At 36.7% G+C, this 14,222-nt stretch overlaps 4 protein-coding genes across 4 annotated transcripts; 3 read left to right on the top strand and 1 right to left on the bottom strand.

Annotated features, from left to right (window-relative positions):
- Positions 1 to 1,099: 1,099 nt before the first annotated feature.
- On the top strand, positions 1,100 to 1,880 carry LOC103846419. The gene is made up of 3 exons (XM_009123335.3): positions 1,100 to 1,273; positions 1,386 to 1,451; positions 1,664 to 1,880. The coding sequence occupies exons 1-3, from the start codon at positions 1,226 to 1,228 to the stop codon at positions 1,703 to 1,705; spliced, it is 156 nt and encodes a 51-aa protein (XP_009121583.1). The 5' UTR covers positions 1,100 to 1,225; the 3' UTR covers positions 1,706 to 1,880.
- A 242-nt stretch (positions 1,881 to 2,122) lies between these two features.
- Positions 2,123 to 9,339, top strand: LOC103847532 (cystathionine gamma-synthase 1, chloroplastic). The gene is made up of 8 exons (XM_033281655.1): positions 2,123 to 7,490; positions 7,581 to 7,640; positions 7,742 to 7,945; positions 8,023 to 8,109; positions 8,411 to 8,518; positions 8,616 to 8,711; positions 8,804 to 8,919; positions 9,008 to 9,339. Exons 1-8 carry the CDS (start codon positions 7,101 to 7,103, stop codon positions 9,177 to 9,179), a joined length of 1,233 nt encoding a protein of 410 aa, XP_033137546.1. The 5' UTR covers positions 2,123 to 7,100; the 3' UTR covers positions 9,180 to 9,339.
- A 641-nt stretch (positions 9,340 to 9,980) lies between these two features.
- Positions 9,981 to 11,816, top strand: LOC103846417 (SPX domain-containing protein 4). The gene is made up of 2 exons (XM_009123333.3): positions 9,981 to 10,556; positions 10,966 to 11,816. Exons 1-2 carry the CDS (start codon positions 10,236 to 10,238, stop codon positions 11,596 to 11,598), a joined length of 954 nt encoding a protein of 317 aa, XP_009121581.1. The 5' UTR covers positions 9,981 to 10,235; the 3' UTR covers positions 11,599 to 11,816.
- Positions 11,780 to 14,024, bottom strand: LOC103846418 (pentatricopeptide repeat-containing protein At5g15340, mitochondrial). Its single transcript, XM_009123334.3, has one exon. It carries the CDS (start codon positions 13,716 to 13,718, stop codon positions 11,859 to 11,861), a length of 1,860 nt encoding a protein of 619 aa, XP_009121582.1. The 5' UTR covers positions 13,719 to 14,024; the 3' UTR covers positions 11,780 to 11,858.
- Between the last annotated feature and the right edge of the window lie 198 nt (positions 14,025 to 14,222).

Here is a 14,222-nt window from a genome sequence, read left to right as displayed (position 1 = left end):
CATGATTTTTGAACTGAAAAAACTTTCAAGGATCTAAGAGCACCCCCCATTAGTGAACTTATGGGGGTTCACACAAATTCCCAAAAAAAAAAATATTAAAATAATGGATAGTGATGAACTTGTCTCTCTCCACCTCTTCCTAGTGAACCTGGTTCATCACTGTAGCGCGGGCCCCACGGCACGTGGCGACCCGCGATTGGTCCGATTAATTATTATTATTTATTTTTTTTAAAAATGAAAATAAAAATCAAACAAAAAAAATAATGATAAAAAAATACTTTGTGAACCCCTTTCATGGGGTTCACTAATGTGGATGCTCTAAGGTGTGGAGTTTAGTTATCGGATGATTCAATATCCAATATATTATACGATGTAAAATTTATTGAGACTTTTAGAGTGATGCAGATAGAATCGTTCGTTGAAGTCGTGTGATACGGAAATAGTACATACATAATGGACTGTCGAAGTGAATCGTAAAAATGTTGTTCATAAGAGACTGGTTGAAAAGGAGATTCGTAATAAGATTAGCTTGATGAGAACAAAGAAGGTGAAGGGGATGGAGAAGCTGATGCAGTATTGGTTTCTAACAAGAATGTAAATAGTTTAGTGAGTTGAATTCTTTTCTTTTCATTTAGCTCATATATATATCTTAGTGAGTTGAATTCTTTTCATTTAGCACTAGTTGTATACAAGCTTTTTTGATGTATAAATTTAGTATTCATTAAAAAAAAATTGTTGTTCATAAAGTTATTTATCAATATCAGAGATACTTGATCATCATATATAATATAAATAGAGATTATAAAATGATGCATTTGAATTTTAACAAATATTAAAAAAACTCAATAAAATCTTTAGCTAAATCGTTCTAATAAAAAAATTGATATCAAATGCAATTTTTTATGAATAGATTTTGATTCAAGTTTTGTGGAAACACATAAACTAAAAAGAAATATTTTCCAGTTCTTTCAAATTTATGCATCCAAATTTCAAATAACTAACTCCTAAAATATAATTATTGGCATCTCCTGGAAGAAAGCTTAATTAGGCCCATTTAGAGCCGCATTCAATATAACTCCTGAAGAAAGCTCCTAACTAGGCTCATTAACTCCGAGGCCCATTAAGAGACTAATAATCAGCTATTAGGTGTAGTAGCAGTAAAAGAGGATCGCGCCACCATCACGAATCGCGAGTTTGTGAGAAGACAACGACAAAGGATTTGGCGATGACGCTGCCTCCAGGTCTTTACTCCGGCACCAGCTCTCTTGCTCTTGTATGTATCCTCTCTCTCTCTCTCTCCGATTCGTTTATTAAAAAAAATCTTTTTTTTTTTATTTCTGAGTTCATCTGATTGATCCGAGTCTCTATGTCGCTTCATTGACCAGGTGGCTCGTGCTTCGGCTTTTAGCGTGGGTATCGTCTACGGGAGCATGAAGCTCAAGTTCCTCAAGGTAAATAGATTCTGATTATAGTATCTCCTATGAATCTCAAAATTCAGTATATCTGATTGATTGATGATTTGTCAGATTAGAATTGGTGGCTACACAAATCTGTAGATAGGAATTGATTTGCTCCTTTGTTTCTGCAACTCCTGAGTTCTAATCTTATATTCCTTTTTGTTGTATGCTCAGTACTAACAAATTACTTTTTTTTGCACCTGCAGATGACAAAGCCACACAAGGTTGAAGCTAATGCTCAGCATTAAACCATTTTTTTCTCCCTTTACAATAAAGATGGGGGGGGGGTGAGGTCATGTCTCCCCCTCGCAGTTATCAAATTTTTCTTCTTTTTGTTATTCATCTTTCAGCACTAATAAGAAACAACTTTGTGTCTGTTTAAAGCTTATTATACGGTTCCTAAGACCTTTTTTTGGAGCCAAAACCCGAGTCAAGAGCATCTTTACATTTGTTGTCACCATCTAAATTCACTTAACCTCTCAAATCAAATTAATTACAACACTAATTAAGGACCAGCCATTATATTACTAACATTGTCTTAGTTGTATGTCTTTCGACCATTTGATTTTTTGATCGCTGTTATACCGTCCATCGTTTTTGAGATGTATAGGAATGGTTCCCTGTTAACCTGACTACCCCAGTCTAGCTCAAGTATACTTTTTTTATTTGTTCCCAAAATGCATTCCCATATCCTCCTGTTTGGTTGTCAAAGATCGAGCATCATTGATTGAGATTATACAAACAACATTTTTTTATATGTCACATACACAGAAAGAAACACGGTACTGGGCATTTATATATATAAAAAAAACTGGTTTGGACCAGTCAGCTAGTGATATCCAGTAGACAAGTAATTAACCTCCTCTCTCACTATTCTCTTTCTCTACGTACTAAGCTTATAGGGATGGCAATCAAGGACCTGGACCGCGGGCCTGGCCCGTAAAGGCTTGCTGCGGGACGGGATTGGGCCTCCATTTGGTAAGCCCGCAAAATTGCGGGCCTCGCGGGACGGGTTCAAAGCGGGACGGGTCAAAAGCAGGACGGGTCGAAAGCGGGATGGGCTTAACCCGCAGGATTTTGAAGACCCGCAACCCTAAGTCCCCATTTCTGCTTTCGCCTAAAACATCGAGAGAGAGAGAGAGAGAGAGAGAGAGAGAGAGAGAGAGAGAGAGAGAGAGAGAGAGAGAGAGAACGATTCTTATGACTTTTTCCCCATAAAACATAAGGAGTTCCGGCGATGATGCATGATTCGAGCTCCGGTGATGATGATTCGAGCTCCGGCGATAACGACTCCAGCTCCAGCGATGACGATTCGAGCTCTGGTGGCGATGTCGATTCGAGCTCTGGTGTTGTTTTGATTTGGTTTTCTCTTTTTATTACACACAACTATGAATTGCTTTATTACAATGTGATATTTCTTGTTTAAGTTGATTGGTTTTGTTTTCAGTATTGTGAAATGGTGTTTTTCTTAAATTAAATTTGGTTACAGTGGTGTTGTTTAGGAGAAAAGTTAGTTGTATAACACGTCACTTGTATAATTTGGTAAAGTGATTCACGATTTTCTTTGCAATCCAAATAATTAAAAAGAGAGATGGTTTGATGAAGACATAAAACACTTGAGCCAACTTATTACAAAGATAACAACTCAATCAGATTCAAACTCAACAAAAGCTTATGCTGATAACAAAAGAAGGCTTTTAACTCAAGAACGCAAGCACAAACGGAGCTTTGTGGCATTGATTTTGATAAGTATTTAGTGAAGCTAAATGAGCTCTCTTCAACTCTCTTACACAACTCTTATACTTGAGCATTCATGAAACAAACTGTAGTAGGCGGTTTGATAAGGAGGCGTCCCGCGGGACGGCCCGCGAAGGCCTATATATTTTGCGGTACGGGTTTGGGCCGGCATTTTGAAGACCGCAGCCCGCGCGGGACAGGCCCGCTGTAACCCGCTCGACGACTAACCCGCTGCGGTACGGGACGGAACGGGATGGGTAAACCAGTTTGACATCTCTATAAGCTTATATTGTCCATACAAAATAGATTATTATATGTAAGCATCTACACTTTCACACATGTATCTGCCTCTCGAGTGTGACAGGCTGACAGCAGCGTGTAAATTGCAACCGCGAACAAATACGCAACGTCACCACTGGATAAGTAGTTATATATTTGGTTGCAATATCGCGTGGTGACTTTTAATATTGTTTATGTTTGTATTATACATTCACGTGATAGATGATTTAATGTTAAGCTAAACCTGTTAACAATTTATATACCATTGGCCATTGGCCTTTAAGCCATCTCAAAGGGAAATATATAAGCCTTCAGAATATATTGTATACGTAAGTTAATGTTGGTTCTTAATCTATGCGACTTGGCATGGTTGATAAAATATGTCTAAAGAAAAAACTATATTCTGAAGGGAGAAAGTGACTGGTTGGATAACTTTGTGGAAATTTGAGCACAAATACTAATTGTATAATCGAGATCTTGGATATTCGGTCATACAACGATTTCCACAAGAGTTATTTAATCAAAGATGGAAGAACACGTAAGTTAGTAATGATAAAACCTTCTAGTTTGTTACTGTGATGTTATGCTTTTTGTTTATGATGATGACCCATCCACCAATACCCTTCGTTTATATGTGTATATCCAAGACCATTGACTCTTGTACTATAGGGTATTTAAAAGGCAGCATATGTTTTTTATACTATAACAACTATTATGTTGTAGTCATAACATTCACGTGCAGTATAAACCTAAAGAGAAACCCTAATTGCCTACTTCATTCTTCTTCTTTCTCCTTGAGATAAATTTGTTTGTCTTATTTTTTTACTAGGGTTTTAACCTTCTAAGTTTAGACCGATTTATGCTTGTAGACACATGTATGTCGGAAACAAACCAAACAGATAATTTTTTTCTAAAAAAACAGGATTAAAAGTTTACTGATTGGAAATGGTATAAGAAGAATCAAATAGAGGTATTTAATAAAGTCAGTGTGTTTGATAATGTTTGCAAATGTTATTGCTATCGTGGTCTAGTGATTTTGTTTATACATAAACAGATAAACTAGGTTTTAAGATAAGAGAAAACCTAACCTCATGAAATAATTCCATGCATTCCCTAATTTATGCAGGTGTTTCTAGCTATGCTTTAGTAACGGTAACAATATGAAAAATCTCTAAGATACATACGCGAAACACAATATACTAGGATGAAGTTCATTTTGCTAATTATTGTTTCATGCGAAATGCTAATCTATATTATGAGGCTAAACTTCACAGAGGGGACGTTCATTTTAATAGACAACTGAGTTATCTTCAAAACCCTAGGATTAGAAACATAGAATAGAGGCGAGCTGCCGATCCTATCAAAGCGGTTTGGTCATATTTAAATATAGGTATTGCTTACCCCAACACTCTTCTTTCGTAACATTTTTTTTTTGGTAAAATGTTAAATAATCTTATTCCGTAACATAATAAAAAGAAGGAAATCATTTCACTTCTCAACTATAAATAGGTGCATTGTATAGCCTTTCAAATTTAACTACAAATATCAAATAACATAAGGGGATAGTAGGAGAAATAGAGTCAGAGAGAGAACAAAAGAGGGAATCAAAAATTCCTTTTTTCTTATAAATTTTCCAAGTATTACTTCTATATTTCTAAGTTATTGTTAAGATGGAAGATGTGAACAAGTTGAAACCCTCGTTCTTGAGCTCCGATGAGAGTCTGGCTGTTCATGCTGGTGCGTACGTTAACTATAGAAATCCATTTTCCCTTTAGGATTCTTACTACTTATCTGTTTTTCTTATCACCTCTTAACTATGTACTAGGAATCTGTTATAGGCTTATAAGGTTTGGATAAATCATATGTAAAATCTTTTTTTCCTATAAGTTCATACAAAAATATATTAGTTTGTTGTTTTATCCGCTTTGATCCAAATTCTGAAAGTTCAGATAACCTGAAGAAGTTACCAAAATATAATATCCGTTAGAAGATAAACATTTTCTGTTTCATGGAAATTTGTTATATTATATATTCAACGTTAAACATATACGTATATTTTATTTATATATAAAATATTTAGAATTTTATTATATAAAAAGTTTGGTTCCTCAAAATTTGTATTAACATGATCGACACATGTGAATAAAAAATTAAATTTGTGACATATATTAAAAATTATCTATAAATATATAACGAAAATTATCTAAAATAAATCATTAGCTATTCTTTTTATAAATCCTAACTAAAAGAGAACTGTAAAACTTATTTGATGATAAATTTTTAATTAAAAAACTTACCAGGATCCTAAAAAAAATCTAAACTAAATCTTACACACGACATAGGAAAAATTACAATAAAAGATATTTTTCATTTTCTTAAGTTTTCATAAAATTAAACATTAAACAAAACTCGTGCAACGCATCCAATGGCGAAGTTAGGAGTTTTGTCTACTGGGTACACTTTTGATATAAATGAATAAAAGGCAAACGTAAATAATGAACTTGGGTTATTAGTTATAGGTGCACGCCCTACATTTCACCATCTATTCTAACAATTTTTAAATGCTTAGTCTCTCAAAAATTGGAATATAAATAGAATTACACGTGCATGTTCACCCACAATGTATAAGATCATTTCCAACTTCATTTCATACTTTACTTAAAATAAAATTTAGAGTAAGAAATATTTTAATTCTACTCTATTTTTCATTAATAGTAGAAATAAAATAGGTTTACTCCATAAATGAAATAATACTTTTATTTTTTGTTCATTACTTTTTTTTCATTCTAAATAGAGTATATATTTAGAGTAAAATTCAACTCTATTGTAAGATTTATCTATTTTAAATAAAAAAATTAGTTTTATCTTGAAGATGTTCTGTTGCACAAAAAAAAGTTTTTAGAGATGTTCTAAGGTGGCTTCGCCCCTATACCCATATCTAGTTGTTATTAATAAAAATAATATATAAAATAATTATTAATAAAATAAAAATAATTTCTTTTAAGCTTGTCGTACTATGTTGGCCTTTGGTTTTTTAATAAAACGAGATGACAAAAAAAAATATTGCAATTGTTGTTTTTTTTTTTCTGTTAAATATAAAATAATGCAATTGTTGTTTAGGTCGACTACTTCCTTAGTCTTTTTTTTTTCTTTTTTGTCCTCGTTTACCTGCATGTAAAGTAAAACAATTCTTCCTCTTGTTCTACATCCTTTACGTGTTAACTCTCCGACAAGCCTTTAATTATGGGGATAGTCAGAAGTGCTTGCCTCGTTTAATTTGTTTTGTCTTCTTTTCATTCATTTGATAAGAATGTCAATTTCGTGACTGGACAATGTGTTTGATGGTTTATCGTCAGGTGAAAGATTAGGTCGTGAAATAGTCACAAATTCGATAACGATCCCTATAGTAAGCACAACGACTTACTTCTACAAGAATTCCTCCGAGCTTATCGACTCCAAGGTCCGTTTATAAAAACATATGCTTGTCCTTAAGATTTCTAAAAGAAGTATGTTAATTTGATTAAAATCTAATCCACTTGTGATGATTCTAATGATGGTTAACCAAAAAGGGTAATATTCGTTTATAAAGATGACTCTACTTTCATTGTTGTAGGAGAAACGGATTGTATGTCAAGAGTATATTCGTTATGGAAGTCCAACGAATATGGTACTCGAAGAGAAGATAAGGTCTCTCTCTCTCTCTCTCTCTCTCTCTCTCTCTCTCTCTCTCTCTCTCTCTCTCTCTCTCTCTCTCTCTCTCTCTCTCTCTCTCTTGATGTATTTGATTACTACTCCTTTGCTGAGTTTTTTCTTCGTTTTAATTGTTCATTATATGCTCTCTTGATTAGTGCACTTGAAGGTGCTGAATCAACTTTGGTTATGGCATCTGGTATGTGTGCAAGTACTGTTGTGCTGTTAGCAATGGTTCCAAGAGGTGGACATATTGTGACAACTACGGATTGTTACAAGGAGACAAGGATGTTCATTGAGACTTTTCTTCCCAAATTGGGAATCACTGTAAGAATATCCCAAATTTCATCACTTTCTTTTTTCTCTTGTTCCCTTGTGTGAGTCCACCGATTAACCATTTGTTATGTGTGTTTCCAGGCGACTCTAATTGACTCTACTGATATCGCGGGGCTTCAAGCCATAGTTAATAACCATGAGGTCTTATATATATATAACTTATAACATGCTTTTTTGTTTGTTTAAAACTTGCTATGAGTTCTCTTTAGGATATGTGAATTATTATATGTTCTGTTATTCAGGTTTCTATGTTCTTTACTGCGTCCCCAACAAACCCGTTTCTCCGATGTGTGGACATTAAGTTGGTTTCTGAAATCTGTCACAAAAGAGGAACTCTTGTTTGTATAGATGGTACCATTGCAACACCTTTGAATCAAAAGGCACTTGCTCTTGGTGCTGATCTCGTGATCCAATCTGCTACTAAGTATATTGGAGGCCACAACGATGTGCGTAAATAAGAATCCAGAACCGTGCTTGGAAAAAAAAGTGATAAAATGATTCTGTGTTCCTTCTGTCTTTCTAGGTTCTCGCTGGATGCATATCTGGTTCAATGAAGTTGGTTTCTGAGATCCGTATTATGCATAATCTCTTGGGAGGCACGCTTAGTCCGGTACATATCTTTAGAGGAAATCCTCTCGTGCTATTTCTCCGAACCGGTCATGGCATAGCCAAATGAAAAATTGGCCATGGACTTCCAAAACTTTTCAGTTAATATATATGGCCATAGGCCCCCAAATTGTTTAAAAATAAAACTAAAATCGTTATTAAATTGTTTAAGGCTCTCATAATCTATCTCTTCTTATGTAGAAAATTATGTTTGTGTCAGTATGGTTCTTTAAGATATAGTTAGAATAGGTCGTATATCATCAGAGAGTTCTAAACTTTGGATAATGGGGTCTTTTGCAAAACAGAACGCTGCGTATTTACTCATCCGGGGCATCAAGACGATGCATCTTCGGGTAAAACAACAGAACTCAACCGCTTTGAGAATGGCCCATGTTTTAGAAGCACATCCCAAGGTTTTTTTTAAATATTTTTTCACTACGACCCTTTTCTCATTTCCACATTATTTATTAATTTTTGTATGTGAATTTCCATGCAATATGATCGTGATAGGTGAGCCGTGTCTACTACCCTGGCCTTCCTAATCATCCCGAGCATCACATAGCCAAGCGACAAATGACTGGTTTTGGTGGTCTAGTCACTTTCGAGGTGAAAATAATAATCAAATATACATCACATTTTATGAAATTCTGATACAATCTTGAAATGTGTTTTGGTTCTTTTCTTTTATTTGCAAATAGATTGATGGAGATCTAGAGACTACGATCAAGTTCATCGATTCTCTCAAGATCCCTTACATTGCAACATCTTTTGGTGGATGCGAGAGCTTCGTGGACCAACCCGCCACAAGGAACTGGTATGATATTTTTCTCAAAACATTTAAAAAACATTTTGTTTACTTGTGGTCACATGCATATAAATGTTTAAATGGTTTTGATTTATAGGGATGTACCACAAGAAGAAAGGCTCAAGTATGGACTCAAAGACAACTTAGTTCGTTTCAGTTTTGGTGTTGAAGACTTTGAGGACTTGAAGGCTGACATTCTTCAGGCTCTTGAAACCACACCAACCAAAACTTCATCGGTTTCCCACCAAAAGGGTGCAGTTTTCGACTAAAACTAGTTCTTGAAATCGTTATGCAATTACGCAAACACAATGTAATATATTTTTAAAAATTTAAGCAAATCTTATCACATGCTAAACACATCTTGGAGTTCAGGACTTGTCAAGATCTCAAAGAAGAATATGATAAAAGTAAGATGTTTATTCTTGGTCATACAGTTTAGCCCAATAATAATCTAGAGTCGTGACTAAAGAGTGTGTAAAGGATATTATAAAAATAACAAGAGGATTTAATACTTGTGGATCCGGTGCTAATTATACGTTAAATATTAAAGGAATCTCGTAAAATATATGTAGGACGAATCTCATAAATTCGAATATAGAACGAATATTAATTACAGATTAGTTTTCTCTAATAATATAGTTGTAGATGCCTGTTCAAGCCCGCCAAAGGCTCGTTTCAGGTGGAGAGTCTTGTCTAAGAGCCACTTTAGAGAAAGTTATAACAATGATGTAATACTATAATAAGAATTATATGATGGACTTTGATGGACCTTGATGGAAATAGTATATATGCCTAACCACAAGTTGGTGAATATAAAACACCCAACAGTTTCGATATATTCGACTGATAATTTGTAAAATTAATTAATGCTATTTCTTGTTTTTTTTTTTGCTTAATGCTATTTCTTGTTGTCTAGCCAATTTACGATTTTCCTTTTTGTTGGAGCATTCTAACAGATTATTTATCATCAACAGTACCTAAATATTCTAGCATCTAATTAAATTTTGTCATTTAAAATGTTTGACTGAGTACAAATTAATTCAGAGCTAAATTAATTTGTACTATTTAATATCCGAATTAATAACAAAAGACTTTTATAAAATTAAAAAAAAAAATACAAAAAAAAGGAGACACTGAATGGTTCAGAGTATTTAAAAAAGATCAGAGCCATCCACGTCTACTTCATAAGATTCCTCGCGCTTTCTAAGATTCCTCCTCTTCTCTCTCTCTCTAGAATTACTTAAACCAAATCCCTCACCGTCCGTTCATATCCAACCACCATCGCCATCTCTCTCACTCAGATCCAAACACAGTTTTTTTCTCTCATGAAATTCGGAAAAGAGTTTCGAACCCACCTCGAAGAAACCTTACCAGAGTGGAGAGACAAGTTCCTCTGCTACAAACCCTTGAAGAAGCTTCTCAAGTACTACCCTTACCCTCCCCCCGCCGACGATTCTTCTAATTCCGACCAGATCGACTCTCGTCAGGTCTTTGCCGACACGACCAACTTATCTTCCGCGGAAGACGACGGTGTAAGGCCCGCGGAGGATCTTCAGGACTCGTTCGTGAGGATACTCAATGAGGAGCTTGAGAAGTTTAACGACTTTTACGTTGATAAAGAAGAAGACTTTGTCATCAGACTGCAGGTCCTCCGCTTATTCTATCTGATTAAGTGTTGATTGAGTATGTAGAATTGAATCGACATTCCAAAGTTTATAACTTTTAGAATCTTAGGTAAAGAATTGAAACCTAATAGTTCTAGCGATGATCGAGTTGTGATCCAAGTAGATTATGTATCTCTGTTTCGTGTCTAAAGGACAGGACTTTCGAGACTTGTAATATTCAATTTGAGTTTCTAGAAGATGGGCTTCTAATTTTAGTTCACTAGTAGTGCAGAGGCTTCTTATGGTTGTGGATTGTCTAACGATATCCTCTCTTTAGTCTTTTACGTCAGGCCATTATGTTTTATATTGCTTGTGGTTCATCTTAAGCTTTAATTGAATCGTGTGTTTTATTAGGTTCATCAGTGTGTTATTAATCTGTTTTTGTAAACAGGAGCTGAAGGAAAGAATCGAGAAGATTAAGGAGAAGAATTGTAAGAATGGGGAGTTCGCATCGGAAAGCGAGTTCAGTGAAGAGATGATGGATATTCGCAGAGACCTTGTCAGTATTCATGGCGAGATGGTGCTCCTTAAAAACTACAGTTCCCTTAATTTTGCAGGACTTGTCAAAATTTTGAAGAAGTATGATAAGAGGACAGGAGGACTTCTTCGTTTGCCTTTCACACAGGTGGTTCTCCATCAACCCTTTTTTACAACTGAGCCACTTACGAGGTTAGTCCGTGAATGTGAGGCCAACCTTGAGCTTCTCTTCCCATCAGAAGCCGAAGTTGTGGAGTCTTCTTCCAACGCAGTCTCAACCTCGCATCAAAACAACTCACCGAGAATCTCTGCTCAGACTTCTTCAACTCTTGGAGATGAGAATCTTGATATATACAGGAGCACACTCGCTGCAATGAGAGCAATAAGAGGGTTGCAAAAGGCCAGCTCGACCTACAATCCTCTATCGTTCTCCTCGCTTCTCAAGAACGAGGATGATGAGACTGTAACGGCTGAGAACTCTCCAAACTCTGAGAATCTGCAGAGCAAAGATGAATCAGAGAAGGAAGACAATGGACCTTCCCCCTGAGATTTAGAAGAGGACCATGCCTCCTTGTGATCAAGATTTTGCTTCTTCTTATCACCCTGACGTGTCCTAAAAGTATTAACACATTTCAACACCTGTCCGGATCCCTTTTTTAGGTTTCTTTACATTTTGCAGCTCACAGCTTTTGTAATGCTTTCGAATTGTAGAAGAACAGCACTTTATAAGATCTTCAATAATTTGGTTCTTCATTGTTTCCAAAACTATTCTCAAGAATCAATATATTGTACAGCCCTTTGATCTGTTCACCAGTAATCTGAACAAGAACAAGAGCCTCCCTTGAACTGATGAAATCTATTTCTATCTCTGATGATGATTTCTCGGTCATAAACCATTGAAATAATCTTCATAGCTGAATGACAATCCTGACATATCCTCAGATTCTTGAAGACATAAAGAGGTGTCCTCGGTTTCGTTACCATAAGCCCGAAACAGACGGCCAGTTTCTCACTGTGAAAGCACACAGCTTGCTCTTTGTCCTCCAAGTCAACCTCCGAGGGAGAAAAATGAGGGACATAACCACCTGATCTAATCCGTTCAATCACTTCATTCAACTTCAAGTAGATCTCTTTCGTTCTCGGGTGTGATCTATCTCCTGCACTAAACCGATGAACCGAGCCGCTCAAGTGAATGGAACTCATACCAGGTGTTTTCCTGATTCCTCTATTTCTCATACTTCCTCTTAACCTCTCTACAACGTCACTCCTTCCTTCTGAAGCGTACATGTTGGATAAAACTACTTGGTATCCCATGTTGCCTGGACTCATCTGAACAAGCTCTCTTTTGATCCGTTCGGCTATCTCCAGCTTTCCATGGACGCTGCACGAGCCTAGTAGCGAACCGAGGACAACTTCATTCGGAGGCACTTTCATTCCCCTCATTAAGTTCTCTGCTTCTTCAATACGACCAGCTCTCCCCAAAAGATCAACCATACATGCGTAATGTTCAACCTTAGGTTCCAAACCATAGGATCTCAGCCTGTGGAAACATCGCCAACCTTCTTCTACCAACCCGGAGTGGCTGCAAGCACTTAAGACAGCACTGAAGGTTAACTCATCTGGCCGCTTCACCTCTCTTACCATCTCCGGGAACATGTCAATCACCATCTTGCCTTTCCCGTGCATCGCTAACCCACTAAACAAAGCGTTCCACGTCACCACATTCCTCTCACGCATCAATCTGAAGACTTTCATGGAAGAGTCTATGTCTCCGCATTTGGCATACATATCAACCAATGCCGTTCCCACCATGACATGATCATTACAACTCTCTTCATCCTCCTCCATCTTCAACGCATAAACATGAACCCATCTTCCAATAACCATGTTTCCTGATTGCGCACAAGCCGATAGCACCGAGCAAAGGGTGATGAAATTCAAACAATACCCACATTCAAACACCATTTCCTCCAGAAGCTCCAATGCCTCACCTGTAAACCCACCTCCCACATACCCAGCAACCATAACCGTCCAAGCAACAGCGTTCCTCTCAGGCATTCCATCGAAAACCTCTCTTCCATTCTCCAACCCTTCCCATTTCACAACCGCGTCCAAAACCACCGTCCATGAGACAACATTCTTCTCCTCTAACGTCTCGAATAAGCGTCTGACTTCACCCACAAACCCACATTTCCCATACATATCCATTAAAGCGTTACAAACTTTCACACTAGTCAAAAGTCCCATCTTTACAGCAAACCCATGTCCTTGTTCACCGAACCCAAGATCTTCTAACTTGGCACACACGCCAAACAAGCATACCGCAGCCACGTCATCAATCTCTACTCTTTTCCTTCTCATCTCCACGAAGAGCTTCATCGAATCAACCAAGAACCCGCACCGGGAAAGAGAAGACAACAAAGTGGTCCAATCCACATTGTCTTTTTCTGTGAGAGGAATTTCGTCGAACACCTTCTGGGCGTTAGTCATATCACCGGAGGCAGCGTAGAACTGAAAGAGAGAGTTGCTAAGGTAAGAGCTCGGAGCTTTCTTCAATCCAGAAGTGGTCAAAACGCCGTGTAGCTCCTTGCCGACACGGAGCAACGAGCGGTGCTGCGCACAGTGTCTGAGAAAGAGACGAACTTTTTGGTTCGATAAGCATTTCATAAGGTAATAAAATGATCAAATGTTCGTTTTTTTTTTATTTTCCAGCCTCTCAATCCCAACAACTGATGGAATCTTTGCAGACAACGGTTCGAACTTTTGGTCTTGTGTTCAATTTTCCCGGGAAAAAAATATTCCTTGCATCAAACTTTCACATAACGGGCCTTATTGGGCCTTTATTCTGGGCTAAAGTGCATGCAGCCCAAAAAAAGATTGTCCAGAAGCTTCGTTATATTTTCAATCTAGAATTCTCGATGTCCCCACAAGTCAGCATCATTTTCATATTCTTTTAGGGGGTCCATGTGAAATCAGAAATCTACTTACATCCCCTCCATACAAAATTTTGAAACACACATTACATAAAGATACACGTAACTAAATCTTGTTCTTTTGTTTCATACTTGAAACATATTAATTTCAATCTATTTGGTAATAGATTTGTCATTGACAGGTTTACGAAAGGGACATGTGGTGGTTGGATTTCAATACTGGAATTACGTACAATCA

The sequence above is a fragment of the Brassica rapa genome, chromosome A10 (assembly GCF_000309985.2).
Source record: "Brassica rapa cultivar Chiifu-401-42 chromosome A10, CAAS_Brap_v3.01, whole genome shotgun sequence".
Classification (NCBI taxonomy): Eukaryota; Viridiplantae; Streptophyta; class Magnoliopsida; order Brassicales; family Brassicaceae; genus Brassica; species Brassica rapa.
Note: the sequence above shows the minus strand (reverse complement) of the source record. Positions and strands in the feature narration are given on the sequence as shown.